This window comes from Colletotrichum paranaense (genome assembly GCF_030867605.1).
Source record: "Colletotrichum paranaense strain IMI 384185 chromosome Unknown Scaffold_21.1, whole genome shotgun sequence".
Classification (NCBI taxonomy): Eukaryota; Fungi; Ascomycota; class Sordariomycetes; order Glomerellales; family Glomerellaceae; genus Colletotrichum; species Colletotrichum paranaense.
Genome location: NW_026848979.1, coordinates 488,699 through 512,117, shown reverse-complemented (window position 1 = coordinate 512,117; position 23,419 = coordinate 488,699). Strand labels below are relative to the sequence as shown.

At 53.0% G+C, this 23,419-nt stretch overlaps 10 protein-coding genes across 10 annotated transcripts; 3 read left to right on the top strand and 7 right to left on the bottom strand.

Annotated features, from left to right (window-relative positions):
• Positions 1 to 592: 592 nt before the first annotated feature.
• CPAR01_15889 (ATP synthase subunit D) lies at positions 593 to 1,819 on the top strand (the record flags this gene model as incomplete). The annotated part of the gene is made up of 9 exons (XM_060500135.1): positions 593 to 607; positions 680 to 792; positions 857 to 867; positions 933 to 1,258; positions 1,312 to 1,360; positions 1,414 to 1,423; positions 1,476 to 1,516; positions 1,565 to 1,620; positions 1,673 to 1,819. 9 exons carry the CDS (start codon positions 593 to 595, stop codon positions 1,817 to 1,819), a joined length of 768 nt encoding a protein of 255 aa, XP_060341324.1.
• Positions 1,820 to 2,004: 185 nt separating this feature from the next.
• On the bottom strand, positions 2,005 to 2,887 carry CPAR01_15888 (RNA recognition domain-containing protein; the record flags this gene model as incomplete). The annotated part of the gene is made up of 3 exons (XM_060500134.1): positions 2,005 to 2,441; positions 2,492 to 2,805; positions 2,862 to 2,887. 3 exons carry the CDS (start codon positions 2,885 to 2,887, stop codon positions 2,005 to 2,007), a joined length of 777 nt encoding a protein of 258 aa, XP_060341323.1.
• Positions 2,888 to 3,956: 1,069 nt separating this feature from the next.
• On the bottom strand, positions 3,957 to 9,097 carry CPAR01_15887 (Sec7 domain-containing protein; the record flags this gene model as incomplete). The annotated part of the gene is made up of 8 exons (XM_060500133.1): positions 3,957 to 4,172; positions 4,229 to 4,611; positions 4,666 to 4,772; positions 4,825 to 5,213; positions 5,271 to 5,613; positions 5,664 to 5,950; positions 6,003 to 8,575; positions 8,653 to 9,097. The coding sequence occupies 8 exons, from the start codon at positions 9,095 to 9,097 to the stop codon at positions 3,957 to 3,959; spliced, it is 4,743 nt and encodes a 1,580-aa protein (XP_060341322.1).
• Positions 9,098 to 10,238: 1,141 nt separating this feature from the next.
• On the bottom strand, positions 10,239 to 12,054 carry CPAR01_15886 (mannan polymerase II complex ANP1 subunit; the record flags this gene model as incomplete). The annotated part of the gene is made up of 4 exons (XM_060500132.1): positions 10,239 to 10,601; positions 10,655 to 10,750; positions 10,803 to 11,122; positions 11,178 to 12,054. The coding sequence occupies 4 exons, from the start codon at positions 12,052 to 12,054 to the stop codon at positions 10,239 to 10,241; spliced, it is 1,656 nt and encodes a 551-aa protein (XP_060341321.1).
• Positions 12,055 to 13,649: 1,595 nt separating this feature from the next.
• CPAR01_15885 (uncharacterized protein) lies at positions 13,650 to 14,648 on the bottom strand (the record flags this gene model as incomplete). The annotated part of the gene is made up of 4 exons (XM_060500131.1): positions 13,650 to 13,992; positions 14,197 to 14,253; positions 14,438 to 14,568; positions 14,616 to 14,648. 4 exons carry the CDS (start codon positions 14,646 to 14,648, stop codon positions 13,650 to 13,652), a joined length of 564 nt encoding a protein of 187 aa, XP_060341320.1.
• Positions 14,649 to 14,885: 237 nt separating this feature from the next.
• Positions 14,886 to 15,835, top strand: CPAR01_15884 (3' exoribonuclease; the record flags this gene model as incomplete). The annotated part of the gene is made up of 2 exons (XM_060500130.1): positions 14,886 to 15,003; positions 15,057 to 15,835. 2 exons carry the CDS (start codon positions 14,886 to 14,888, stop codon positions 15,833 to 15,835), a joined length of 897 nt encoding a protein of 298 aa, XP_060341319.1.
• A 168-nt stretch (positions 15,836 to 16,003) lies between these two features.
• On the bottom strand, positions 16,004 to 16,342 carry CPAR01_15883 (uncharacterized protein; the record flags this gene model as incomplete). The annotated part of the gene is made up of 1 exon (XM_060500129.1): positions 16,004 to 16,342. One exon carries the CDS (start codon positions 16,340 to 16,342, stop codon positions 16,004 to 16,006), a length of 339 nt encoding a protein of 112 aa, XP_060341318.1.
• A 792-nt stretch (positions 16,343 to 17,134) lies between these two features.
• Positions 17,135 to 19,984, top strand: CPAR01_15882 (uncharacterized protein; the record flags this gene model as incomplete). Its single annotated transcript, XM_060500128.1, has 1 exon — positions 17,135 to 19,984. One exon carries the CDS (start codon positions 17,135 to 17,137, stop codon positions 19,982 to 19,984), a length of 2,850 nt encoding a protein of 949 aa, XP_060341317.1.
• Positions 19,985 to 20,208: 224 nt separating this feature from the next.
• On the bottom strand, positions 20,209 to 21,093 carry CPAR01_15881 (tRNA intron endonuclease; the record flags this gene model as incomplete). Its single annotated transcript, XM_060500127.1, has 1 exon — positions 20,209 to 21,093. The coding sequence occupies one exon, from the start codon at positions 21,091 to 21,093 to the stop codon at positions 20,209 to 20,211; it is 885 nt and encodes a 294-aa protein (XP_060341316.1).
• A 737-nt stretch (positions 21,094 to 21,830) lies between these two features.
• Positions 21,831 to 23,056, bottom strand: CPAR01_15880 (paxneb protein; the record flags this gene model as incomplete). The annotated part of the gene is made up of 2 exons (XM_060500126.1): positions 21,831 to 22,543; positions 22,615 to 23,056. 2 exons carry the CDS (start codon positions 23,054 to 23,056, stop codon positions 21,831 to 21,833), a joined length of 1,155 nt encoding a protein of 384 aa, XP_060341315.1.
• Between the last annotated feature and the right edge of the window lie 363 nt (positions 23,057 to 23,419).

Sequence of the window (23,419 nt, the reverse complement as noted above, 5' to 3'; positions counted from 1 at the left end):
TCGCAACTTCCGGGGGCGCGATTTCAAAAGATGATCATGGCGCGAACTAGTCGACAGATCGTTCCTTTACGATGCAGTCTGGCAAGGTCGACTAACCAAGGTACTTTTTCTTGCATGCGCCACGTCCTGTATTTTTGGGATGGCGCTCGGCTATTGGGATAAGTTGGGCGGCAGTCCCAGCCACCGATACAAGCATATCGCAATGGAGGCGCCGCGCCGCTTTAGCGTCCGTGAGACGCTCACGCGCGGATAAAGACAGCCCACTCTCGAGCTTTATCAGTGGACTGCTAATCGCCAGCGATCCACTTATGTACACCAGGTACCCGACTTCATCTCTGGGGGGCCGCTTGAGGTAGGTACTTCCACCTTAGCGTCCCATCGCTGAGCCGGCTCTGAGCACTGACGCAACAGCAACCAAAGGCCGCCTGACAACATCTCCAGCTCCTCCTTGTCGACTATATCGTGGACGACCGTCTTGCGCCCAACTGCCTCCGCCCTTCGCTGCCGTGCGAATCGTCTCGAACCTCCCCTCCGATCTCCTCTCAATTCCAAGCCCAACCTATACCATCGCTCAATCCGATTATCCAACACCATGTCGGGTGCTCCTGTAGGCCGAAGCCCTCCTACATCATTTAGAGTCGACCACGGAGCTTTCTAATATGTCGATGCATCTGTGTAGGACCGAGAAGCGGTGTTTCCCACGCGCCAGTCGCTGGGTATCATGAAGGCCAAGCTCAAGGGCGCCGAAACTGGCCACAGTCTGTTGAAAAGAAAGAGCGAGGCCTTGACCAAGTATGTGTGCAATGAACTGTATCTTGCATTATGATTTGATTCACTGACGTGTTCCATGATACAGGCGATTCCGAGGTTGGCAGTGCCGCTTGCAGTCCGAGACGAAACTACGCTGACCGATGTGACTGCGCCCTGAACAGAAATTACAAGACGTATCGACGAGGCGAAGAGAAAGATGGGACGCGTTATGCAGATTGCTTCCTTCTCCTTGGCCGAAGTCACTTACGCCGTGGGCGGTGATATCGGATACCAGATCCAGGAGTCGGCTCGGTCAGCTCGCTTCCGTGTGCGTACCAAGCAGGAGAACGTTTCTGGTGTCTTACTCCCGGCATTCGAGAGCTACGTAACTGAAGGAAACAACGATTTCGGCCTCACGGGCTTGGGCAAGGGTGGTCAGCAGGTCCAGCGTTGTCGCGAGACATATGCACGTGCTGTTGAAGCTCTGGTCGAGCTTGCCAGTCTACAGGTACACCGCCGTGCGTCTCCATTGGACACTGCAGAAGCGCTAACAGTGCCAAGACCGCTTTCGTTATTTTGGATGAGGTTATCAAGGTCGTTAATCGACGTGGTATGTATTCGATCAAACGTTGAACTTCTAAGCGATTGACTAACATTTTGCAGTAAACGCCATGTAAGATGCCTGCGAGATCATCTTGGCAATCCACCACTGACCGTCTCACCAGCGAGCACGTTATTATTCCCAGGACAGAAAACACCATCAAGTGTATGTTGTATGCCTTACTTCGGGATACCTATCTAACTTTTACTACAGACATTAACTCGGAGTTGGACGAACTTGACAGAGAGGAGTTCTACAGACTTAAAAAGGTACGTGGAGGTCCGTTAGATCTTGATGGCAATTTCTCACAGTGCACTGCAGGTTGCCGGAAAGAAACAGAGAGACACTGCTGCCGCAGACGCCGAGATCAAGGCCAAAAAGGCTGCACGGGCAGCAGAAGAGAAGGGCGATACGTCAGGCCCCGGCGACATTCTTGCTGCGGAGGAAGACAACGACGTTATCTTCTAGCTAGTCCTTGGGGCACGGATTGAGAGGTGGCGATCAAGCATGCGTCGGGTGCGGTGTTATTAGACTAAGGTAGCTTTCATTGGGTACGCACTCGTTGTAAACATTAGTACCCTGCCGGAACACATTTATTACCTCCCTACATGCAAACAGAGTTGAGGCTGTTACCTTCGTCCCAATCAACCATCTTACTGGCGCTGGTATGTGACCTTGATCGTGTGCGTGTCTCCCAGCACCATGCCCGCCGTGTTCTCCTTCGCCGTAATGGCACCCTGCTCACCCTCGTACTCTACAAAGGCAATGCCGCGGCGTCCAGGCACCAATCTGACCTCACGGAAACCCTCGAAACGGCCAAAGATACTGGTAACAGCTTCGATGTCGTAGTCGTCGGGCAAGTTCTGTACAAAGAGAATCTTGTTCGGGGGCAGATATTCGTCGGGAATGACTGCTGTGGTAGAGGGATTTGTGGACTTGAGACCAGTTCCACGAGCAGCCTTGGCAGGACGGGCATCTGCTGCCGGTGCACCGCCAGGGCCAGGTCTCTTGAGACGTTTCTGCTCCTCGGCAGCCTCGAACGCCTTCTTCTTGTCTGTTGGTGATGAGAGGACAGGGTCAGCAAACCGTTCTAGTCCACAGTAGCGAGAGAAGGCAGTGTGAAGGGCGAAATGAAGTTACCCTTTTCAGCCAAGCGGCGGCGCTTGTGAAGCTCAAATTCGTCGTCGTTGCCTACCGACTTGACGGTCGCGTCGCTCCTCGTCCGGGCCAGGGCCAGCTGCATAGGCTTCTCGAATAGCTCGAATCCCTGAACCTCCTCGATGGCCTTGCGCGCAGCCTCGGGATCGTCAAAGACGACAAAAGCCTGGCCCTTTGCCTTGAGATTCGTCTTGGCGACAATGTCAATTACATTGCCGTAATCGGAGAAGATCTGAAGCAGCGCATCCTTCAGCTGGTCGACTTTGGCGCGCTCCTCGAGGTTTCGCACGTATACCCTGTGGCACAAAAGGTCAGCCAACGGCCCGACGTGTCGAAGTGCAATGACACGTACGTGGCGATAGGAAGACCGGAAGCCATGTCTACGGTTGTGTAGGCGAGCTCCAAACAAAAATGAACGGGAAGAAGAGGGAAGTGTAAATGTTGAACTCGAGTGACAGACTGAGATTGGCTTGTGCACAGTATTGCGGTAAGTTCTAGTTGCCTAAGGCGCGTACCTACCTTGGGCACGGCCGATCTACCCTTACGGCCTGCGTGGTGACGCGCGCAACCTCCCGCTTTTCAACTTCAACATCAAGCTATCATAGCTTCGCTTCATTCTTGTTGCACAATCATTGAGCAATCTCTACTAGTGCTTCACGAAAACGACATTACCTAGTAAGCAGACCATTGATCAGCACCTGAGAAGATGCATGGTGTCGTTCTAGACTAAAGATTATTACTCTGGCGCTGTTGGACCCCTCACGGCCTTCTTTTGCTGGATTGTAACCTTGCTCTATCGGGAATATAGACACATTTTGCTTCGCTGCTGTTACATACGACCATACCCATTGGAAAACTCGGGATCCCGTCCGCTCTCCCATAGATAAGCCAATGAGGGCTGGATTAGTAGTTGGGTCGGTGACGACCAGCGAATACCTGGTGTTGTATGTTTTGTTTTCTTGATAAGCACCTTCTCTTTAGTTTTGTTCGTTCTCAAAGGAGGGGTTACTCTTGACCTTTATCGGGCGGTCGAAAAGTGTTCTTGGGTGTCGAGACCTTTGTGCTCGCGGTCTTTTAGTGCCCCCGAGTTTTGAATTGTTGTGTTCACGATGTGAACGCTTTTGAAAGGGATAAAGAATGGCTCTCTATTCTTTGCTGGATCTTGGTGACGCACTGCACTTGGGCACGGCTACATACGTATAATGCAGTTCCAAGTGCTGTTTGACTTCCCCGTACTTTCACGTAAAGCCCTTTTCGATAACACCCTGTAGGTAGACATCAAGGCGACATCCTTGAAATCCTACTACATGCATCAAATGCCGACATGGCCCAGTATCTTGACCATCATGAATACCTAACTCATGCTGCCCGATTGCCATATATGTACACGTAAAACGTCATCTCAACTATCGGCATTCACACCCAGGCACCTCACGATGTTGTGCCTCTAGGTAGTCGTACCAGCCGCTGGCGCCGGCTCTCCTCCACTACTTGGTTCTTCCAGGGCCAGGTCACTCTTCAGCTCTGGGAGGAAACGGTCGATCCGTTTCCAAGTCTCGTTCCATAGCTTTTCTTTCGAAGCGTCTTGTCTGGGAGACACCAAGAAGCCGCTGCTTGCCATGAAAAGCACCACGTTTTTGAGGTTCTCCCGAACTGCCTCCTCCTACGTACTGTTAGCAATCTCATCTCTAAGGTCCAGGACTCTCCACATAAACGTACCAGGCTATCGCCTTGACCGCTATTCATTAACCGATCCATGATGTCAATAATCTTGACCCACAGATCCAGCATTCCGTCCCACTCTGAGAGGAGCACGAGATATTGAAGGAACACTTTGCACAGCAGGGACGCAGCTTGAACACGCATCTCGCTCATGCCGTCACGGTCCGATGAAAAGACTTCAGGCTTAAGGAGTTTGTGAATGAGAGGGAACAGGACCTCGCCAAATATGGCGGTCCACTCCTTGTGGTCACTGTCAGTGAGCTCAGGCGAGAGTAGAGATCGCTGCAGCGACGTGAACGCCTGGAGGCGAACATCGCGGCATGGGTTTGTGCATTGCGTTGTTAGTGCTTGGAAGATAGGCAGCCAGTAAGCGGACCATGCTGTAACATTGCGTTAGTCGTTGTTACTCATTTCCCAGTGGTGAAGAGCATTACCTTCGTTGCTCTCAAGATGGGACTGCTTCATCAAGAAAGGTATACGCGCTGTCATATTGTGAATGCTGTTGACCGCCTTGGTACCTCGTGAGATTGCCTCATTGACACTGCTGGCCGTTAGTAACTTGCAATATGGTAGAGGTATCGGGAATCACTCACGTCGCCTTGTCGTGTGTCCCCTCTCGGGCCTTACGCTGCTGGGCATCTAGCTTGCGCTCTGCAAGGACAATCCGACCTGCCCCGGACGCGAAGTCGCCGAAGAGAGAGATGGCCGCCTCGTAGTTGTCGGCAATGATAGCAGGTGGTGTACCTCCGCAACCTAACTCGAGAATGTCAAACACGAGAGGTGCAGAATCTGGACGTCCGGTAAGTGCTCGCATGATTGCCCAGAAGTCCGGGGAAGTCATGATCTCGTTGCGTAGTGGGCTGGGTTCGTCAATGCACAGTCTTAAGCCCTGGAGCACCATGGTCGAAGTTCTCGCCAGTGCGTCCTTGGGGAAGCTCGAGATTGTGTGCAACAGTACCGGGACGTTGATGTAATCATGAGCCTGTAAACCAGTTAGTAAGAAAAAAAAAACGCTTTCAGCGGGTAAGAGCATGCATACATAGCTGACTCGGAGTAGCTTGAGAAGATAAAAGGTCGCCCTCGAGACAACAATGTAGTGGTACCGTCCAGCATCTCGCAGCACGACCTGCAGTGCTTCGATGACCCTCTTTGCTACAAGTTGGACAGTGTCCTGATCGCGAAGAGCCAGGACTGTGCTGAACTCAAGGATGTAGGCCATGGCAGGGTCGTACACAGCTCCTGGTTGCACGGGCTTTTGGCCGTTCATTGTTGCTGCGGGTACATTGTCCGACTTGACAACGATCACCGTTGGGTTGTTATCTTCAGGTAGTGCGTTGAGGAGGGAGTCAATCAACGGCTCTAGGTCTTGAGGGGAGAGTTTTCTACGCGACTCTGATTAGTAGCTGGACTGGCCAGGAGCAGGCTGACTTACGAGATGTTGGCAAAGACGTTGCCCATATGACATGAATTGACACAGTCGACGGTGCAGAGGGTACTTTCCAGTTCCTCGTCCGAGGGTTCTGGGGGATCGTCTGCTGCGTAGCTGGAAATGTAGCTAGTAAAGGCAGAAAAGAAGCCCGTATCGACAGTCTTTGCAGCACGATCGATTACCTGAGAAGGTGTGTGCAGCGGGATCGGACCAATGTCCAGAACTGGTGAATCCGCAAAGAAGGGAGGGACCAGGGAGTTGACAAAGAGGTTGAGCCATATGCGGGTGATCTAGGTTTCGTTAGTTTTTCCGCCATGATGATCCAGGAGGATGTTGACCTACATGTTTCCAACCATCCTGAATTAACTCCTCACTGCCAGTGACAACCCGGAAAAGTACCAGAGTCGCCAGTTGCGCCCTGAAGTCTCTTCCAAGTTTCACTGCCAGCTCGCTGACCATGACACTGCTTTCGCCAGCTTGGACCTCGGTATTCAAGTTGGTGTTGAAGGGTATGTCAGTAGCCAAGGTTGTCATGTGGCTTAGTGCGTAGATGATCTGATCGAGAGCCTCCGTGTTTTTATACTTGGCCGCAATACGGGCGCATTCGTCAAAGCCAGTGACGATCCTCGCAAAGACTGCATCGTCCGTAGCCGACATGAATACGTAAGAAAGGGTGGACACGATAGGCCGCCACGTTGAGGCGAACATGTCGGCATCGTAGATGTTCGTCTCGCACAGAACCAGCGGACGCACCGATTCCGACTTGACGAGCAACTCGCGCCAAGCATAGTCAAACGCATGCTTGTTGTCATGCTCATCAGGCAGGATGATCTCGTTGGTTCTAATGTTGTCAAAAATATCCTGAAGATACTCTGGCGCAAAATTCTGGCCGTCATTGACGCCTCGCAAGTTTCGTGCAAAATCGTCCACGGTCATACGCTTTTGACTCTTGAGGTTGGGGTTGTGCTGATCCGTGTTGAGCATGATGATGGCGTAGGTCAGGACATAGACAGCATCCGCGTTGGCGACCTCGGTTGGTTTCGCCTTCAAGCAGTACTTATCTGCGAAACAGACAACGATTCTCTCAATCAATGCCGACTCGCCAGGCAATCTGAATGTCTCCAATAGTCCTCTGAGCGCCTCGTCCACTCGCTTCTCTGAAAAGTCGAAGTGGCCCATGAACGCCTCTAGTACGGCCTCGTTTCCCTTCTTGGAGAGATACTCGCCGAGGACCTTTTTGGACACGCGCGATGTTCCCTTGAGGAACTTGGCGACCGCGACTGGATCCTTGAGGTCGGAGATGATTCCCTGGGCCTCGAGATAGGCAAGGCCGCCCTTGGGGTTCTCGTTGAACTTGCTGGTACCCTTGATGATGATCTTCTTCTTCCGTCTCAGTTCCCGTAGCTCCGTAGCGTCGGGATAGCCATCGAAAACCGGGGCCTCGTCCAACCTTTCGGCGATGAACTGGATGTATCTGAGCAGTGCATCCAAGCAAAGCGGTGGCACGCTCGTCGTGCTCCAAGTTGCAGAGTCCGGCAAAGCATTTCTCGAGAGAAGGCCAATCATGTCTTCGCATAGGTCCGCTCGATCAGCGTCGCAATCGTAATTGACAAAGAGTTCAGCCATGAACGTTGGCATCCTTGACAGTACACCAATGTTCTCAACCATGGCTTGTCGTGCGTCTGGCTTCCTGGCACCACCCTCAAGACCGAGTTTTTGCCGATCCTTCACCGGGACTGGCGTCGAGCGGCCGCTGCTGGTCTGCGATGGGGGTGGCTTGACGAGCTTGGGGGATTGCGGTATCCCGGCATACAGTGACGGGTCAATGCCTGGTTCTCGCGGTATTTCTACCGACGGGTGAAGGCACGCAACGAGATACGAAAGAAAGAGTTCCTGCTGCAATTTTAAAACACCGCGGCAGGTGGCTAGTAACGTGCCGGCCACGATCAACGACTCTTGCAGGATGGCCATGTTGTCCGACCTAACAAGCTGGAAGAGATAGCAGCAGAGCCTGTCCTCGGCTATCCCAGCCAAAGCAGGGTGCCGCGCAATAGAGGGACCAGAAACCTCGAGGGCAACGTGAATAATGCGCAATGCCATGACTCTCATAGTGTCGGTATGCTGCCGGTCGTTGGGGTCCAAGAAGTTGACCAGAACCCGGAAGAGTTCCCGCACAGAAGGCAGCGAGTAGGGCCGGAGATCCAAAGAGTCGGAACTCTCCGCGCCATCTGCATCACCATCGGCCTCCACATCGCCGCCAGCGCCAGCGTCGGTCTTGCTATCACCCGACTCTGAGCCTCCCCGAGATCGTGGATTCGGGTCCAAGGGAGTCGAGCTTGAGGTGGACAGGCGCGCATCCGGTTCAGGGCTCGTCACCTGCAAGCCTGGCGCAGTATTCGCGGCTGGATCCATTTTGACGCTGTCCATGTCTGCGCTTGTTTGCTTGTCGAGAGCGTCGGACTCATCTCCGGCCTCAACCTCGAGGTGTTTGACGTCCTCAAAGATAATCTGGCACATGCGAACCATGGACGCCTCGGCTGTTCGTCGGAGGACGGGCGAAAATCGAGGTTGCGAGCAAATTGCTAGCCCCCTGCCCATCATATCGCAAACACTTTCGTCACTTAAAATGTCGCCTCCTGGCCCCGACATCATGTCCTCCATTAGGTGAAGAATCATCAGGAGAACAACCTCCACCTGTCCTGAGTCGCTTCCGTCGAATTGACACCGAGTGACGGCTGCTGATAGGGACTGCATGGCAAGGGCGAATCGTGGTGACGCAGGGCTTATAAACCCGTATGCCAAGAACTTGCGCAGGGCTCCCAGAGTGAGGATGGTTATGGGCGCGGCCGTACCTTTCGTTTGGATTATCTGAAGGAACGGATTCAAGAGAACCAGAGCGTCGAATGAGTGTATGTCTGGGGCGCAACGTTGTTAGCAAGGCTAGCTCAGCATAGCAGAGGCCAGTGCCGCAAAGAGCGAGTTTGAGTCCTACCTCTAACGCTGGCCAATTCATGACGGAGCTTCCCAAACCCGGCCATCAATGGGTTGTCCTGTATGCTGCGACCCTTCTTTCCACGTAGGCCCCATCTGTTGGCGGAGGCCACGTCCTGAGCGCCATCGATCCCGAGTCCAGTGCCTGGTGTCTTGGATGCACCCCTCGGTGAAGGACTCGGGGGCCCCAGGTGAATCGGGTTTGGGCTCCCACCCAAGATGGCCGAAACGGAAGAATGAGGTGATCGCGCATGTTTTTGAATCGCAGAAGTGATCGATATGCACTCGGACATGACCAAAGACACGGGGTCTACAGCGACAGAGACAGGTCGGCTTCGATACTGCATCCTCGGCGCGATCATGGCTCGACGAATGTCCGCGCTAGAGCGCGTGCCAACGGCAGAGGCCGTCTCGGTTTGCAGCAAGTCATCTGCATCTCGGCTCATGGTATGATGGTAAACGCGGTGGTTCGAGGGCGCGCGCGCGAGGATCGGTCTTGGAGGGCTCTCGGTATGATGGTGTCGGGTGGCGGCGTTCAGGCTAGAGAGAAACGACGAAGCACAGGCTGAATATCCGTGGGTGACAGCAAATTACTTTGGCAATGTGTGGCGGATGCCTTGTGCAATCGCCGAGGAGGGGTCCAAGGACAGATATCCGTCGAGCCGTTGGAGGTTAGCTCGGGTTCGTAGGGTGCGGATCGAGAACGTTGAGATTTAGGTGTCTTGTCCAAGACGGAGACAGCTGTCGCCAAAAAGGATTCCTGGGCGTGGAATTGACCAGGTTGCAGATGGAGCTCCAAGTCTTACCGTGTACCTACGGAGCAAGGCCACTCTACATGGCGCCCGGTGTTAGTGATCACTAAGTAGCAAGTACCCACGGTAAAGCAGCCCGATAAGGTGCAATGCCCCAGGTTGGGGTTCCGCTGCAAGGTACCTCAGTACCCGAAAGCTAAGCTGTGGGGGTACGTATCCTCCCAAGGTTCTAGCCTTCAATAGAGGTAGAGGCCTACTTATCCGAACTTTTATAAGCCACCTTACTTTATCCTCTAGCCTTGGCCATAATCTTCTGGCAAGACACTTTCTACACAAATAGACACTGTTTAGACCTGCTCTATCATATCCGTCACAGTCTTGATCCCAATTGGGGTCTCAGTAGATAAGAGACGAGGCCTATTTTGAAAAAAGCCAGACAATCGCGATTATTCACAATCAACAAGAGTCCTGAACTGACAAAGTTGTTTCGGGCTCATTTTCTGCATCTAATCACGTATATTGAAACTTCAACTGTGCATCTGTAACTCATAATTTCGCGGGCTAGTTCTATGCCCGACGTGGTGCCCGTGTCCTTGGGCCCCAAGATAAATCAACGCCTTCCTACAACATCCCTTTGTTCCAGACCATCCGGTGGCAGATATCTTAGTGTACAACAAAAGTTGATAACACGGCTCGACTCTGCTTTTTATCCCCGTATCGATTACACAAGCTGTCCGCTGGCGGCAACCTGCGTACCGATACTTGTTCATCAAGAACAGCGACAGATCCCAGCAATGTTCGACGGTAGGGAGTCATCCTACTAGATTCATCCTCCTCAGCTCTCAGCCTTCTTGGCGAATGCTGCGCCGTTTCCGTCCTTTTCCTTTTTTGCCAGCTTGTCTGACTTGCCTTCTGTATCCTTCTTGTCTGCTGCTGCGGCCTTCTTGTTTGTATCCGCTTGGTTGCTGTCGGCATCCTTGGGCGACTTGGCCTCCTTGCCCTCCTTGGCGACCTCCTTGGTGTCTTCCTTTGTGCCCTTCGTCTCTTTCTTCTTCTCTCCGACGACGAGGTTTTGCATATCAGTCTTGTCCTTCTCCCACTGGCTGCTGGCATCGCCGAACTGCTCTTTGACCTTCTTAGCCTTTTCGGCCTTTTCTTCTTCCTCTTTTTGGCTAGCAAGCCTCTCTTGTTCCATTTCCTGTATTGCGTTAGAATAGACTTCATGACGTTGCCATTGAGCAAGAGACGTACCTCCATGTGCTTGATGTCGTCAACACTAGGCTCGTAAAGATGCCAGATCGTGTAGTGCGGCAGACCGACAACAGAGTATTCCATGCGCTTCGCCATCTACACCGGAATGGTTAGTTATCTTCTACATCCAGTAGCACAATCATCTTACCTTTCCGAATCCTTCCGTCTCAGCGTGCTTCTCGAAACTAAAAGCTGGGAAGTGTACTCCAGACCGGAAGACCTTGGCCTTGGCAAGAATACTGACGCCGCCCACTCCATCAATTTCCATCTCCATATCAGGGTCGCCATATGGGTCTCGCAGGTATGCCAAATGCGGCCGCCAAGTCGCATACTCGGCGTAACCTTCAACAATCACAGCATCTTCGTCCAGAGTGTCCGCGAGAGCTAGCGCCGTTTCTGATTCCTGCCATGAGTTGAGATCATACGGCTGCTCTCCACCAAGCCAATCGGGCAAAGGTCGCCAAACATCTGCGAACCGTTAGTGAGATACTCTCCCTCGCCCCTTAGGGTTTCTCTGACTTACTTGGCACAATCACGTCCTTGTTGTGACGCATGAGATCTTCGAGGATGGTGAATGGGGCGGTTTCGACGTCAACGTCGCGCCAGTACACCCAGGAATGGTATGGCCGCAGGGCGGCACTGAGTAGCCAGTTACGGGCCTGGGCCATCAACTTCCTTCGGCTCGCCTGTGCCGCGAATCCGTGACGACTCTCCACATCCTGGTTGACCTTTTGTCCAAAATCCTTTTCGATGATGGAGATCTCGCCGTAAGGCTGTTTGGGGTCCTCATCGGCCTGAATCTCCTCCAGCATATCGTTGAGAACCTGTAGGGTGCGGTCCTTTGAGTCGGAGACCAGGAAGGCAAGGTCGATGAGGTGGTGGGGGTAGGTGAAGTTGCGCAGATGGGAGGCGAACATGGACAGATGTGACTCGGCGTCTCTCAGAGGGACACAGAGAAGAATGCGCTCCTCCCGCTCCCATCCTCTAGCAGTCCCCTGCACATTGCTGAGATCGTAGTATCGTACTGTTTCCAATTGCAAGTCGCTGCTGGCAGACAGCAGACCGAGGGAGAAGATGGAAGTCAGGGAGGCTCCCGGCCAGACGAAGACGAGAAAGAAGATGGCGACAACGGCGACAATGATGAGGCGAGTTACTAGACGCTGACGACGACGATTCGCGGGTGTTGAGGCTCGTGGTTGGTATCTGTTGAGAAGAGAATGACAGGTCAGCGAGGCGCGGCGCAAAGGATAGAAGCAATTAGCGAGGAGAGAACAAAGGTGTCTTCCTGACCTATGGGGGGAGATCTCGAACGTGTTCCCCCTTGGATATCCATTGGAGTAACCACTCGCATGATGCCGCGGCACCACCTTGGAGGCTGAGGAAGAATAAGAAGGCAACATCCAGGGCACTGGGTGGAAGTCGAATTCCCGGTCCCGAGGTGAGGGTGGAGAGTTGTACAGCAATGAAGCACCTCGCCCAGCCCTTGGGAGTCGTGAAGATTAAGCAGAGGAGAGCATCTAAAACCAGGGGGAGCGAGTGCTGTGATCGTTTGGCTAGCTGGAAAGTGCGGCTCGGGCAGCGAACGTGTCAAGTTGTCGAAAGGTATGAAGGCCGCGATCGCGATGGCGGATGACAATGCGTCTTGAGGAGGATAATATGGGTTGGGTCAGGTAGGTTAAGGGAGCGTCGACGGGATACCTGCGAATACGGGGTCTGGGACTGGGACTGGACCGGGACGCCAACTTTGGCTACGTATTATTTTATTTTCAGATTGCCTCTCTGTCATCCCAGGAATTGAATAGGTACTTGGCGGCCCAGCCGTGACAGGGCACCTAGCCAGGTACCGGCACCCCTGCTTCGCGCCGTTTGGGAAGCATGCACAGTAAGGACAGCGTACTTTGAACGTGTCCATCTGCCAAAGGCAGGGTGGCAGGGCGGGAGGATGGGTACGCAGTGCACAGTCTGCCATGTAATTGGACGAAACTTGGCGCAAGAAGCCTCCCTGAGCTCCCACTAGTCTGGATTCCATTGCCTCAAGCTACGCGGGACCAAGGTACCTTGCCATTCGAGCTTCTGAATTCGCGACTATCTGGCCGTGCAATCGCCCGGGAGGTCTGCAAATCTGCCTCCGTTAAAGCTTAACCTCCCTTCCATCCACGATCGCTCCCAACGATAAGGCGGTATTCAGTGCTCTTCTAAGTCTTCTCTTAGGCACCCCCCCCCCCCTCTTCAAATGCTTTCATGACACCGGCAAGCGTCAGTCATCCTCAAAAACTCCAACATCTGTCTGAAAACGTGAGCGTAGAGTCAGACTCGGTAGAGCTGACAGGAAGCAGCCGATCAGAGAAATGGGAAACTTGGCTTATGGGCATGTGGAAGACACTAGGGAGTATGGGCAAGACCACGACTAGGAAGAGATACGTCGTAAACCCCTTTAAACGCAGGTAGTAAGGTAAGTTCAGGCGCCTTACCGCAACACCCAAATTGAACAGGTAGGTCCCCTCGATGATGAAGTCTGGAGAGAGTACACACAATACAAAGATGTCGCATTTCACTGTCAGACGTGAGGTATTCGGCATTCCCGAGGCCATCACACATAGACATTTTACCCACTCGCCCACATACTCCATCACACTGCGCTTGCGGTTGTGGGGGACATCAGGGAGGAGAGCGCGACTAGAGACCAACACTCCATGCCCCTCTGACATATTACTCATCTCCAACGCCTTACCACATTATCTCGACTGTAGCGGCAGGTGGATAAATTGCGCATGCGAGGCTACGCTTCACTGTAGGTATCATGAACACAACGAAATAAAAGCACTCTGAAGGACGTCACGAGAGATGAATATACACACAGAATTCACATCACCGAGGCAAGGCAAGACGAGAAGGAATCCTAAATGTGGCCATCATTAGCAAAGTGAACCACACGTAAAGACTACTTGAGAAAGTATGATGATGGCATCAGGTCAGACGAGCCGGGTGTACTCATTCAGCCTAGCCGGCCTCGCAAACCCTGAACCTCAGAACGAGGAACCGAGAAGCTCAGCACTGAAGTCAAATGACGACTCCCGAGGGAGCCAACTCCACCACCTTCCTCGTCCCTCCGGAGAGGAACTCCAGTGCGGGAGGATGACTCGGTTGGCATGACATAGTTGAATGGATAAGCTGTGGTCATCATGATGTTGCGTGCGCCCCGGGTAGGAAGCCTGAGAAGCACGCTAGGGAAAACATTGCGAACAAGAAAATTCTTACCTGTGCTTGCGCGCTTGCCCACCATGTTGGTGACGACAGCTCTTACGCTGAACAAACAAGATTGATTGCCTGCTGTGGGACTGTTCCTGTTAGCTATTTGACTCGAATGATCAAACAGTAGCAAATGAGGAAGATAGACGTCGTATCAGACAAAGTTTTTGGTATATGGGTTATCATCACAGAGTTCAGTAGCAGAACTGAATGATATGGTTGTTCATCATAGTCGACGATGTGCAGGTGCTGCAAAAAGAAGGATGGAAAAAAAAAAATCAAAGTTGACATACCCAAAGAAAGTGTAGACAGGAAGTTCTGACGATGAGATATTCACCTGGTTTATTAACCTTGAACCATAGTTAGTGATGTTCTCTTTTCTGGTCTCTAGAGAATGTGCTGAAGGTCCATAGTGGCGTGGGATCAGATGGTGATGCATGTTTGTTCTTGCGCTCAGGAGATCGCGGGAACGGTGTGTAAGATATACATCATGAAAGTGGACAATGGGCGCGAATGAGGCTGCAAAAAACTTACCGAGTAAAATGCTCTCGAAGCTGACCATGCGAAAGCAGCCCATTTTGACTGCCGAAGCACTGATCTTTTCGCGCTTGCGAAGGATGGTTGTTGAAGTTGATGGAGGAAAGGAGTGTGGTGAAAAATTTCGACTTGAAGTATCGAGCCTTATATGGCATAATGGGATGTCTCCACTTACCTTTGTGGACCCCGCGCCGGCGCGCAGATGCATCTAAGCGGGTATGGTAGCCGTACCACAGTGGTCGGTAACGACCTGGAAAATTCACCTCAGGCCTCCTCTCGAGCAGCTAAGAAAGGCTCTCAACCCAGGCAAACGACGTCAGGTATTCATCAAACCTACACATATTGCGGGAAGTCACACTCTACCAGACTAATACTGCCAACCAACAAACCGAACAAACCACCTTCCTCGCTATTGGGAATAAAAAAAAACAGAGTCTCCATCAAGATGGCTGATCGACGGAGAATTAATGGACCGCCTGGTACAACATTACCGCCCGTTTATGAGACTACGGATCCGATTGCGACCCCCAGGGAAAGGCTGGCAAACGGAATTCGAGGATTGTGTTAGTTGACCTTTGCTTTCCCCTTGGAATTTGATCATGCTAATAGTGAGAAGTTCTCAAGACTGGCGTCACTCCCACAGCTTCAGGCTCAGCATACATGGAGATTGAGCCACCACTCGGCCAGATCAAATCTCAGGCCGCTTCTCAGTCAAAGACCAATGGCATGAAGCTCATCTGCACTGTCCATGGGCCTCGTTCGCTTCCTCGATCCGCACCCTTCTCGCCCTACCTGGTGCTCTCAACTCATGTCAAATACGCTCCTTTCGCCACACGTCGACGTCGAGGCTACCTTCGTGACTCGAGTGAGAGAGATCTCAGCGTTCATCTCGATACGGCCCTACGCGGAGTCATTATTGCGGATAGATGGCCAAAAAGTGGCGTCGACGTGATTGTTACCATTATTGAAGGCGACCAAGAGCGAGAGGCGTCTCACTCCCAAGGCAACGAAGAGTGGGATATGATGAACGTTCTCAGTGGTTGCATCACCGTTGCCGCGGCGGCTCTCGCTGACGCTGGTATCGATTGCGTCGACATGGTCACCGGCGGTGTTGCAGCTCTTGTCTCTTCAAACGAACAAGACACTACAGACGCAGACGCACTGTCTATTGTCTTGGATCCCGTTTCTCTGGAGCACGACAAAATACTTGCCGCTTGCTGTGTGGCTTACCTCCCTTGTCGCGCGGAGATCACCAACCTTTGGGTGAAGGGTCAGCTCTCGCCGTTGGACCCCTTGCTCCATACGAAACTCATGGGTCGCGCTATTCAAGCTTCCAAGGGCAACTACCGCGCCGTTCTCGAGAGACTCGAAAGCAACCAACCACCCAGCAGTTAATCGATTAGACCATGGCAAATTACCTAGTGGAGGTATGCAGCCCGGGTTCGAGAACACGGCGTTGATTTGTCGCGCCTTCGAAAAGGAGCCACAACTGAGCATGGCTTCATGGTGACTCTGAGCGTCGAAAACTGAAGCATGCGTTGTCATGCATCAGCTCGGCATATTTTATCGGGTGATTCGCACTCGAGTGATCACGAAGGAGGATGAAGATCTTGGCAGACTGGCAGGTGAAAGCAAGATCACCTCGGGGAGCCCATGCAGAATTGTCAGATTAATGACGGTCGCCGAGCCCTCTACACATAGCCATACTCGTGACCGGTGCTCACAATGCGGACTACGTCGAGAACAGGCGTTGTTGCCAAATCGACAAAAGATACCAGCTCCATGTATGAAGAAACATTGAGAGCTTGATTCGATAGATGAGGGGTGGCAGACATGTTTAGCAAAAACTGGTGAAGTCTGTTCATTCGATGGTAGACTGGGAGGCAATAGAACTTCCCTCATCGCGATATGCCTGCTGAGAAATGAGCAAGTGAGCTGTAAATGCAGTACAGATTATCCCGAAAAGGTTTGCTTATGGCCGTTGCCTGTTCTTGTTCCAGCTCACTTCAAAGTGACCGCCTTGCTTTGTATTGAGACATCTATCTGCCTAGCAAGGAAAGGACATCATAGCGGTACTCCCTAGAAGTTTACTCCGTATAGACCTTCCAGGTTGTTGATGATACCTTCAAGGTTGAGCATGGATGCTTGTCAGGTACCCACTTTACCCCAACCTCGGCGGCGCAGTCGTCGCTCTGAGGAAGTCCTTAGCCCGTCTCTCGTAAGCACTCGGGCCCCGGCTTCCAGCTCCTCGGTGCTCTGGGCTCGCTATTGTCCGTCAGAGAACGGCGCTAAGGAGTGGAGAGACCTGGAGCGATCAGTGAGCTTCGCGGGCATGCGACAACATCCCTCCATCCCATCCGAGCTTCCGTCCTTATCCATCTCTACACCCCCACCGTCCTTGCCCTCTCGACGAGCCATCTTTGACCGACCTTGGGCCCCGATCGTCCGCGAGATACCATCGACGACCACCTGCCTAGTCGACGACCGTTCCTGACATTGGCCGTCCTCAGCTACCTTATTGGAGACCCGGTCAGCCGAACACCTCCTCGTGCCTGCTGTCCGCATAATGTTCTCCCGCATTCGACGTCACTGCCTATGATCCGAACCGCGACACTCCCAGCCGCCCCGAGCGATAAGGCTGCTGCCGCTGCCTTTGTATAATCTGGCCTGAATACCAACCCTTTCCTGGTGACCATGGACAATCTGCATCCACCTCCTACTCTGGAAAATACAGGGGTGTGGCAGAACCTCTCGCTGTGGACGGCCCACCAGGTTCAATACGCCGTAAACATCACCAAGCTGGCTCCTTCCTTCGAAGACCTGGTATGGGCTGGCCCGAGGATGGTGCGAAAGCTCACGGCCTATCTTCCCATTCCCGACTCCCTCGAGAGAGTCATTCCAGAAGCAACGGGACCCGGCATCCTACGTACTACCGACGCGGCCACGACCGCTGCCTTCGATATGAATATACCTCCTCCCATAGGCCATCTTCCCGGAACTGGGCCTGCTATTCCGGTTGATCCAGATGCTGTCTTGGCCTCTCCAAAGTTCACCATGGAGGGCGCAAGAGGGCTAGGTAGTGTCTTCAGCTATGCGACGAGCAAGTGGGCGCTTTGCTGTATTGCCATGGCAATCGTCCTCAACCGCACGCACATCTTCGCAGCTACTCGGCGACGCTTGCGACTCACTCTGCCAATTCGACTGGCCTTGCGTGGCCTTCCCGTTCTTCTATTTTTGGTACAAGCGCGCGGCCTACTGCGGTCAATCCAGTGCCAAACATCTCCTGACTTTGCCGAAATGCGCTGGGGAAACACAAGCAAGAGCTCCGAGCTCATGTTCTCACAAGCCGGCGGTCTCCTCCATACCATGAGTTCGGCACTGTTGTTGGGGGCTTCAGACGAAGCGTCCTGCATAGCTGTAGGTATGATTCCGACAGATACCAATGACGCGACGCAGGGCATGAGGGGATCTTTGTCTCTGTTGTGGCCGCTATTCGGAACGTTTTGTTTGAGTCAATTCCTGGAGACCGTATCGTGTGCTGTGCAGGGCCGACCCTTAGCTGCCGAGACGGGCATGACACTTTTCGAACACTCCCTTGCCTTTGCCGAGGCGGATGCTGCTATTAGCAACCAACTTGGCTGGGGCTTATTTACCCAATCTCAAGTGGCAGATGCTGCTTCGACGAGCGCCAGCAGCATAGCCATCAGTCGCTCCATGATTCTCAGAAGGGTTAACACCTCACCCGAGGTTCTACTTGTTGCGTTTTTTTCAACCATGAGCCATATTACCAGCCATTTGCTAGGCATCTTCAACCTGCAAGCCAAATTCCGACTCGTCAGCACCGGATTCTGGGGCCTATGCTTCATGGCAAGCATTCTTTGGAGTGCTTTCACGTTCTCCTTGGATGATCCTGCGAAGCAAGGCCTGCTCAGATTTCCGACAGTCTGCATCATCGGCTTCATCCCTCATGTTCTTGTGCTAGGCGGCATTCTGGTCTGTTTCTTCATCTACCTGCTCGCTCTCGGTCTGGCGGCTCTCACGCCAATAGAGGGTCAATCGGGACAGAGGCTGAGCCTTCGCGAGCGTCTGGCGCAAGCTCACGCCAACATGCAAGCCAACCTCTCTCTATCCGACATTCGGATCACTATGGAAATGGACTTTTACACCGCTTTGCTTCGGACCGGCTTTGGGGCTATTACCATGGCAAGCGAAGCCGTCTACCTAAACGAAGACAGAGACGTCACAATGAGACCGCATACGTGGCTTGAGGAAGAGAGGTACCGCGAACTTGAAGAATTACGAAACCAGTGGATTGGAGCCGGCGCTCCTGACTCTCACTATGATGCTATTGGCACGATTGGTCTAGTGCCGGTCAAGGACGACCACATGTTGTCAAAGAACGGATACGCCCGCGAACGCGCGGCTCAAAAGGTGCCCAAATCACGGTCTGGGGAGCGAAGATTACGGGACGGCGTTGGCGCTGCGGAGCGGAGTGGCCGATGGTTGATGGCATTGGACTTCATCATGAACATCAACAGACTGATCTTCCGGACGTGGGCTACCACTATGCTGAAAATACTTTCCAAGATTGGCTTACGGCACCCGAAACTCCTCCTTTGGATCGTTCGCCGACCCAAGGCTGCCACCGACTTGAGGAACTCGAATGCCAAGGATAGTGCCGGCCGTTCTCAAGCACCTGCAGGCCCCGTCGAGTCACCCATGAACATTCCACTGACCGACAGCGTTGATGTCGAATCCGAGTTCCGACAGCAAGTATGGAGGGGAAACCAGAACTGGGCTCCCATGGACGAGGCCGACCTCGATTCGAAGCTGTACGGCTGGTGGCTGAAGGGTGGATGGTGGGGTTCGGCAGACAACAGCGGAGAGTATCAACCGTTGGCAGCAAATAATGATGATGATACGACGAGCGTCGTTTCTTTCAGCACGAACGGCGACAGCGATTGGGAGTCGGAAGACGCTGGGCAGAGAACGCCCACGCAGTCTAGGTCATGGGCTTCACGCGAGCACACACCGGTCCTGGAGGATTCACTACAGCTGTCAGATCTGGCACGCCTGCTACACCCTAGCAACCCCGAAGAGAGGGAAGAGGCGCATGCGTTGGCCGCGCATTTGAGTAGCGACAGAATCGTGACACGATCACAGTATCTCAGGTCACGGCAGCTACAGCGAACTCAGATACTGCAGCCAAACGGGCAGCCAAATCGCGTCACGACGCGGCCGGTCAAGATGACACCAGACGAGGAGGTTCAACGCTTGGAGCAGCTGCTGCTGTCCCGGCGCTCCCAGTTCTCGACTTCCGTGGATCGCGGGACATCGACATGGGCAGAAGGGGCGGCTGGTCTGGGTCCGGATGGTCCGCAGTGTGTCGTTTGCCAGAGTTCTCCCCGGACCATCATAGTCTGGCCCTGCCGGTGCTTGAGTCTTTGCGACGACTGCCGAGTGTCACTTGCTATGAACAACTTTGACAAATGTGTGTGCTGTCGTCGGGAGGTCATCAGCTTCAGCAGGATCTACGTGCCCTAGGGTTAAGTTGATAATGGCAGGGCGTCTACGAAGAAGCACGTTTGTACTTGCTAAAATGGGATATCAGAACATTGGGAAATTTTCGGCGTTTGGGGGCGGTTTGTAGCATAGTCATTTCATTGAGGTACACGGAATAGGGGTATCTTGTTGGTATTACATAGGTTAGTTATCTGGGCTTAGCGCTGAGCGTCACGTTCATTCAGGCGTGTGGCCCAAATTCCAGCTCACATTCCTGCCCATTCAACGCAAAATGCGCGCACATGCTTCGTACCACCGTTGACGTCGGGGACCTCTCCGCCAAACAAAAAGCCCTTCTTCACTGAAGTTCCCAGACGGCCACTGCCGACGATATCAAGCATCGGTATCTTCTCATCCCAATCGTAGTTTGTAGCCAGGAAATGGGCGTGATACCGCAATGGATCACCCGGGTATACACTGTAATCGGCGCCAAAACGTAGACCAGGAGTCATGAAGTATCCTCTAGACTGCAAGTGTTGGTGCAACGGCCCGGCGAGAGGTTGAGGCACTGTTTCCTCAACTTCGCCTAAAGGCACGAGGAGACCTTCGCTGGTTGTCGGCGTGACTGCCACGGACGGCTTGGCATCCACGCCATCACGGGGTTTGGAGCTCTTATCTGGAACGGCACCTCCAAACAGAGAATCATCCACCTCAGAACCAGGTTTTGGCTGGGCCGCGGCCGACTTGGCGCCCTTGTTCCTCCGCGTCTGTTCCGTAGCTGCCTTCTTGGCCTGATCCTCTACCAGCAGCTTCTGCGCCTTGCTTCGACGTTCTTTCAGTAGGGCAATGTAGGCCTGGCGGGTGGCCTTGTCCGGAGAGCGTAGGGACGACAGGTGATGCGAAGCCTCTTCGACGAGGCGGCCTACCTTGTTCTCGATGAGCACGCTGGCCTCCTCGGGTAGCAACTCCAGCGGCAGACTGAGAAACACGTTTTGTGTTGGGTTCTGCGGGGTCGTTCCCACCAGAACGGAACAGATGTTGTGGCTGCGCCTAATTGTGGCCACATCTTCAGCATCGAAGACGAGGTAGCGATCTGCGATCTTGGAGATGCGCACGGGAGAGACCGAAGGGTCTTTCAATGCTGCTGCCATTGTTCTTGCCTCGGACCTTTTTGGGTCGACCTTGCTGTCCTTGTGTCTGAGAGAAGAATGTTAGCTACTGCTTGAGGAGCTTGCATGCAAAAAGCTAGTAACAGTGCTGAAAGCCACATAATCATATCTCGTTAAAATGATAGTTTCGTCACAGAGTGTCAGTGGATTGACAGATTGATTGAGATTGGGTTGTTTAATCATTGAGCTTTGGGAGGCGTTGAAAAATAGTAGGAAATTCATAAGACTTACCCTGATGCGTGGTTGTCGGAGGCAAGAAGAAAGCATGGTTGGAAAAATTCGTAGGATTGAGGTTTATGGAGCTGGCAGTGGTGGAGACGGGCGGTGAGGCAGAACCCCTCTGACTCTTACGGTGGTGCTGGAGGTGTTTTGTGTGCTCCGTAAGATAGCGGGGCGCTGTGGCTGTGCGTTTGTACTCTTCAACGTTGAGAAGGCTAGGATTTATACCTGCCTTTCGACTTGCAAGTTACCGTTTCGCAATTCAAACAATTTGATTGTTGACTAGATACCTCTGCCATATAATCCCACTGTTTCGACACTTTGATCCAGAGAGAAACTACGAGTTCGAGGATCAAGCCCTTGAGGTACGGGTAGGGCGAACCTTTGTAGTATATCAGGACATTCACTGATAGGCTTGGGCACGCTGGATCATGGGTAGGTTGAAACGGCCTCATATTATTATAGGCTCAACTCAATCAGTTATTCATTCCATCGAATACTCAAAAGTCTAGCTTCTCCACCTTCTTCCCCTCTGCCTTGGCTCCTTGGCCCCCATCCCCTTCATCCAACAAAGGCGGGAGAACGTAAGGCTTCACAATGAGCCCACTTGAGCTGCTCATTCTGAAGGAAAGGTCTTCCCGCGAAGACTGGCCCTCTATACCTCCTCCCCTCTCGTGGTAAATAGGGAGGCTATGCACCTTGAGCATACCTTGCACGACGTCTTCGGACTTGGTATTGGGCTCGATGTGCACTTTTCTCGGAAGGGGCAGCATTTCCAGCACTCCATCGCACAAAAGCTCCATCCATCGTGTAAATCCCGTCGGTCGCGGGAATAACGAGGTAGACAGCGAGATCATAGCCGTCAGAATCCCTTCGTGCTGGCGCAGCAGTGCTCTCAGTTTGTGCAGGAATTGCAGGGCATCCGCCGGACGGCAGAGTGAGGAACCATAGAGTGCGGGCGACAGAAGGCTCGGCACTACGATACGATGGATAGCACCGGGCGGTGATGCCTTCAGCTTTGCTGAGACGTTGCTGATAAATGTGTCTAGAGGGGAAGAGCTGCCTGAACCCGATGGGTGGAGCCAGCTCATGGCAGCAGTCGATGGGGTCGCATGCAGTTCGCCCTTGATGTCACCAGGCTGTAGACGTTTCCCGAGGTCAAAAGAGTGACAGAAAACTTCGGCAGCCCCTGCTAGGCCGTTGTTGTTCGTCCCTAGCAGATTGTTCATCTTAGGTCAGTGTCCGTGGCCATTCCATGTTCCATGTGGTTCGGGAGAAACGTACTTGGTCCGGCATTGTTGCCAAGGCTCTCATATCTCCACGCTATTTTCATCTTCTCGTCTGATGCTGACGCCGATTTCTTCTTACTTGAGCCACTGGCTTTGCCAAGTCCTGGAAGCTCTCCTCTCCACGCGTCCGTTGGGCCAAGCACGTGTACTTGTTGGCCCTGCACGAGACCTTCGGCGGCATAGTATCTGAGAAGTACACCCGAGAAGTCTGTCGTTCCAGACTCCTCTACAAGAATACTGTAGCCAAGCGGTAGCCCTGCGTGTCCTGCCAGGAGTTGGTCTAGTGATGCCGTTCCGGTGGAGGTTGTAGGACGGCCGTCAAGGGGTGACGAACGAGTCCCAGCCGGTGGCAGAGCTTCCTGCTTCGGAGCCATAGGCTCTCTCACAGGACCTCTGGTGGATGGCCCCAGGACGACGTTCTTTTTCCTGAACGACATGGTGCCAGGTGTGCTTGAGACACTGAGTTACAAGTTCGTGACTAATACTGCTCGAAAATATGCAGTACCGGGCAGATTCTTGACTTGGAAGCAGCTGGGTTGTGGCACCTACCGTTGTGTTAGAAAAATGTTGCCCAAATAAATTACATAAAATTCTCATGAAAGTGGAAGTGATTCCGATTTTGACTCACTGGCAGTGTGTATAAGACACTAATCCAGGTGCCGCTTCTGATACTGCACTACTGGGATAAATTACTCACCAGTACTTCAGCGAAAATGAAACTATATGCACTCAGATACCTGACCTGGATATAGTTGAGAGCGCCGTGGAAGTGCTGGTACGTGAAGAAAGTACCCAGTAAC